At 48.7% G+C, this 5,000-nt stretch overlaps 4 protein-coding genes across 4 annotated transcripts in view; all 4 read right to left on the bottom strand.

Annotated features, from left to right (window-relative positions):
• The window catches only part of LOC311126831 (histone H1-like), a gene marked incomplete at both ends in the record, with an annotated part of 11,313 nt that overhangs the window by 4,301 nt on the left and 2,012 nt on the right, over positions 1 to 5,000 (bottom strand). The window lies entirely within an intron of this gene.
• Positions 322 to 696, bottom strand: LOC311126833 (histone H2B; the record flags this gene model as incomplete). Its single annotated transcript, XM_084200813.1, has 1 exon — positions 322 to 696. One exon carries the CDS (start codon positions 694 to 696, stop codon positions 322 to 324), a length of 375 nt encoding a protein of 124 aa, XP_084056939.1.
• Positions 1,370 to 1,681, bottom strand: LOC311126834 (histone H4; the record flags this gene model as incomplete). Its single annotated transcript, XM_084200814.1, has 1 exon — positions 1,370 to 1,681. One exon carries the CDS (start codon positions 1,679 to 1,681, stop codon positions 1,370 to 1,372), a length of 312 nt encoding a protein of 103 aa, XP_084056940.1.
• On the bottom strand, positions 4,294 to 4,774 carry LOC311126835 (histone H3.2; the record flags this gene model as incomplete). The annotated part of the gene is made up of 1 exon (XM_084200815.1): positions 4,294 to 4,774. Exon 1 carries the CDS (start codon positions 4,702 to 4,704, stop codon positions 4,294 to 4,296), a length of 411 nt encoding a protein of 136 aa, XP_084056941.1. The 5' UTR covers positions 4,705 to 4,774.

Below are 5,000 nucleotides of genomic sequence, written 5' to 3' on the forward strand. Positions count from 1 at the left end.
ACCTGGAATAGAGCCCGACAAACATGGGTTACTATTCAGCGCGCAAAGACACCAAAAAAGGCGCGCTAAACCCCTACGCTGGAACGGGCAGGGGAAATGATACAATGTAGCCGCTCTCTGAGCCGGCGCGCGCCGCCCATTAAACAATGATACAATGTAGCCGCTCTCCGAGGCGGCGCGCGCCGCCCATTAAACAATGATACAATGTAACGCAGCCTACCTACGCATTCATTCGGTGGCGATGGAATTGCTTTTTTTACTGACAGAGTGGGTGGCTCTTAAAAGAGCCTTTGGGTTAGTAGAGCAGTCCAAATGCGCTGTTTACTTGGAGCTGGTGTACTTGGTTACGGCCTTGGTGCCCTCGGACACGGCGTGTTTGGCAAGTTCACCGGGGAGCAGCAGGCGCACCGCGGTCTGGATCTCCCTGGAGGTGATGGTAGAACGCTTGTTGTAGTGGGCCAGGCGAGAGGACTCTCCGGCGATACGCTCGAAGATGTCGTTCACGAAGGAGTTCATGATTCCCATGGCCTTGGAGGAGATGCCGGTGTCGGGGTGGACCTGCTTCAGGACTTTGTACACGTAGATGGCGTAACTCTCCTTCCTGGACTTTCTGCGCTTCTTGCCGCCCTTCCCTGCGGTCTTGGTGACGGCTTTCTTGGAGCCCTTCTTGGGCGCTGACTTTGCTGGCTCGGGCATGATGATGTCTCGTTGCTTCTCAGAAACGAATGAGGGGGTGAAGGGCGCTTACCCGTCTTATGAAGAGGAAGCTAAGCAAAGTCAGCGGCCGTAGACACTCCCCTGCTTGCTTGCTCCCTCCCTCCCTCCCTCCCTCCCTCCCTCCCTCCCTCCCTCCTCTCTATAGCCTATGCTCTGTGACCGATGGGGAATTGTGTGTTTCAAAAGGGGGGCTTTAATAGGTGTCCAAATGGCACGATTGTTGTGCCAAATAATGCTGGTGATAGAATTGCCCACTTTGGCACCGTCAGACATAGGGCTCCCATTTTGGACTGTGTGTGTGTGTGTGTGCGCGCTGTCCCCCTCTTTTCGAGCCACGTCTACCGACTCGTGGTGGCTTTATGTTGTCCAAATTCCACTATTGCTTGACCCAAAATAATAACGTTCTTACACTTTGCCACTGTCAGATATAGGCCTCCCTCTGTGCGCTAAAAGTGGACGGGACATTAGAATCCTCTAATTAATACTCCCTGTCCACTCGAAGTGGCTCATACTTTCTTACTAAATTGCATACTAAACATTTGTTGTTATATATAACACTACATGGAATGGGCCCATTTTAAGCGGATGTGGGTGGCTCTTAAAAGAGCCTTTGGGTTCGAGTCGGGGTGTTGAGGTTCCGAAGAGAGTGGGTTTAACCGCCGAAACCGTACAGGGTGCGTCCCTGACGTTTCAGAGCGTAGACCACGTCCATGGCGGTAACGGTCTTCCTCTTGGCGTGCTCGGTGTAGGTGACTGCGTCACGGATCACGTTCTCCAGGAACACCTTCAGGACACCGCGGGTCTCCTCGTAGATCAGACCGGAAATACGCTTCACGCCGCCGCGGCGAGCCAGACGGCGGATAGCGGGTTTGGTGATTCCCTGGATGTTATCGCGGAGAACTTTGCGGTGACGCTTGGCGCCTCCTTTTCCGAGTCCCTTGCCGCCTTTGCCTCTTCCGGACATGGTGTGTTCGCTAGTTGAGTTCAAGTGAATTAATGATTTCAGCGCCGGTGCGCGGTGCGCTATTATCTGCGTTTGGTCGACCTGATTGAGGCCGGCGGCACAGAAAGCGCGCCTCTGTTATATGTTCGGAGGCGTTGCAAAGGGGAGGGCGCTCGTTCTAGGGGACTAGGGAGGAGCGATTTCAAAGATGACGTGAAAGCAACTAACGTGCGCGGGAAACATACTCAAATACTGATATAGGCTATGTGGAACACAAGGCCAAACTGTGACAACTGGGAGATCAGCTAGTACACTGTGTCCCTCTCCTCATATTGTTGTTGTTGTTGTTGTTGTTGTTGTTGTTGTTGCACCTGATTCTACTCATTGAGGACTTGGTAATTTAGGTGACAGGTTGTTCAATCAGCTGTGGCTGTCCAGGCCTACAAGAAAAATGGGTCCTGTTGGGGGTAGCCTACTCTACCGCTGGAGTTGGGAAACACTGAAATGGAAGGGGGACACGCAGTGAGCAAAACTCCTAACCACATAAAAACACAGACACTTGAGATCATTAAGAGCTATAAGGAGTCCATCAACTACCTGGTCAGTCAAGTCATATAGGGGGGGATTTCATGGCCACCTGCTGGAGCAGAAGTCATGTTTGCCAACACTGGCCTTAAAATCATTAAATTTAGGAGCTATAAGGAGTCCATCAACTAACTGGTCAGTCAAGTCATATAGGGAGGGATGTCATGGCCACCTGCTGGAGCACAAGTAATGTTTGCCAACACTGGCCTTAAAATCATTAGGAGCTATAAGGAATAAATCAACTCATCATTCAAGTCATATAGGGAGGGATCTTAGCACCACCTGCTGGATCAGAAGTACCCTTCACCGTAGGCACAAGAGAGCCATCATCTCTCAACCGGTGCAATTTCCATAAGTATGTGGTAATAAAACAAACAACGACAGCTCCTCATATAGGCAGTGGTTTCACACATTTTTCTCCAAGATGTTCAAACGTTCATAGATGACCAGCAGGGTCAAATAATAAGCACAGTGGTTGTAGAGGTTGCAACAGGTCAGTCAGTACATCAGGAGTAAATGTCACTTGTTGTTAGTGTTGTAGTTCCTATTTCTACGGTGTTGCCTACCTGCAGCAATCATGATTTACCTGCAGTGTTGATTGCAATTACGTAATTTGTCAACTCATAATAACAGATGTTTTGCAAACCGTTGATGTTTAAATAAATGGATTCCCGGTGTCCGGATACCTTTTCTCTTAAGGGATGTGATTGAGTGAATCCAAAGTAAGTTGGTCTAAATACATAATAGGATGAATCATTCAGGTAAAATAACACAATGTCTATTTGAGTCGAATCAACGTAATATAATCCTTTTTACGTCTCTATCATCTTTACTCAATGTATTGGACCACATCAACTCAACTTACTCAAGCTTATCTACTCATAAAAACAAGCAAAAAGATCTACTCAACAATATGACGTGTGCTTTTGTTGACTGTAATAGCTTGAGTACATTCCACAAAGTCATTTTTTACAGTGTATCTAAAGACACGTTTGTTGTGGTGATGCACTTTTTCTTTGACGTTGAACTTGCATTGAACAGACAAATCCATTTCGTTACAACCCTTTTGTAGTATGACTTAGGAATATTTGTTGATGATCCTAATGTCTATGCGTGAATAGTGATTGGTTGTTGGTGAAATATTGCTGAGAACCCATCATTTCCTGGCCTTTTTTCACTATTGAGCTATTTTGAAACATTTGTTTTGCTATTGGATTCATAATGGTGACCTGGGACAAGTAATTAGTGAAACCAGAGTTCAGCAGTTGCCATTAAAGCGATCGAACCAAGTCATCCTAATAGGCTAGTATTAGCCTAAAGCAGGGTTTCCCAAACTCGGGCCACATTTTGGGAGTTTTTGCCCTAGCACTACACAGCTGATTCAAATAATCAACTCATCATCATCAAGCTGGGAGTATTAGAATCAGTTGTGGAGTGCTAGGGCAAAACGCAAAACGCGCACCCCTTGTGGACCCCAGGACCGCGTTTGGGAAACGCTGGCCTAAAGAGCAAATGCTGAAAGGGACTCACCATGAGGTGCAGTACCCACATTTAACCACAAGATGGCCTCCGTGCTCCATTGTAAAGTTTGGGCCTCTGCATGAGTCTCTCAGCAGCACTGCAACATGGGACTTTCAAAGTAAGTTGGCATGCAATGTTTTTTCTGGACTGCATGCAAGGCTATTATTACACACAACTAATAGTGTCAATTATTCATCTGAACACAATTCTTGTTACTATTCGGCCTATATTATCACTCGTTTCTTTTTCCCCTCCTTTGTAAAGCATTTTACTGTGTTACTATATAGTTCAAAGGAAGTGGATGATGCCAGATGGTTGTGTATATACACACACACAAACATTGAAGCTAGACTTCAGGCAACTAAAAAGGTGCAATACGTAGCTTTTAGACGTGTTAGTGAACAACATACATGGTGGCTAATGTAGAGGTGCGTGTATACATGGAACAATTGTGCCTTTTTGATGGAAATATGGAGGTGGCTCTTAAAAGAGCCTTTGGGGGATATTCGAGTTCAGGTCATCCTCATTTATGCGCGCTCTCCGCGAATACGGCGGGCCAGCTGGATGTCCTTGGGCATGATGGTCACCCGCTTGGCGTGGATGGCGCACAGGTTGGTGTCCTCGAACAGGCCGACCAGGTAAGCCTCGCTAGCCTCCTGTAGGGCCATCACGGCGGAGCTCTGGAAGCGCAGGTCGGTCTTGAAGTCCTGGGCGATTTCTCGCACCAGGCGCTGGAAGGGCAGCTTGCGGATGAGTAGCTCAGTGGACTTCTGGTAACGACGGATCTCTCTCAGAGCCACGGTGCCGGGCCTGTAACGGTGAGGCTTCTTCACACCGCCGGTGGCCGGGGCACTCTTGCGAGCAGCCTTAGTGGCGAGCTGCTTCCTGGGGGCTTTGCCACCGGTGGATTTGCGAGCGGTTTGCTTGGTTCTGGCCATGGCGCTGCTCTGACAGTCGGGAGTATAGCCTCGAAATGCCTATGTGAAGTTTATAAAGCCGGCAGTGGCGCCTGCTGATTGGACACCATCTCCCCACCACCCCGATTGGCCCGTTTCGCAGGCCTCCTCCGTTGGCCATTGGACGGGAGGCCCGGCCTCTCCAAAACTCAAACTCCCGGTGCGCGCGCAATAGGACGCCGCCGGCCCTTTACGCGCAATAATAGTCGCCAAAGTCAAGAGTGACAGCTTATAGGCACGTATCATCTAATGCTAGCCTGCTATGGCAAATGAGGCCA

The sequence above is a fragment of the Coregonus lavaretus genome (assembly GCF_964263955.1).
Source record: "Coregonus lavaretus genome assembly, contig: HAP1_SCAFFOLD_979, whole genome shotgun sequence".
Classification (NCBI taxonomy): Eukaryota; Metazoa; Chordata; class Actinopteri; order Salmoniformes; family Salmonidae; genus Coregonus; species Coregonus lavaretus.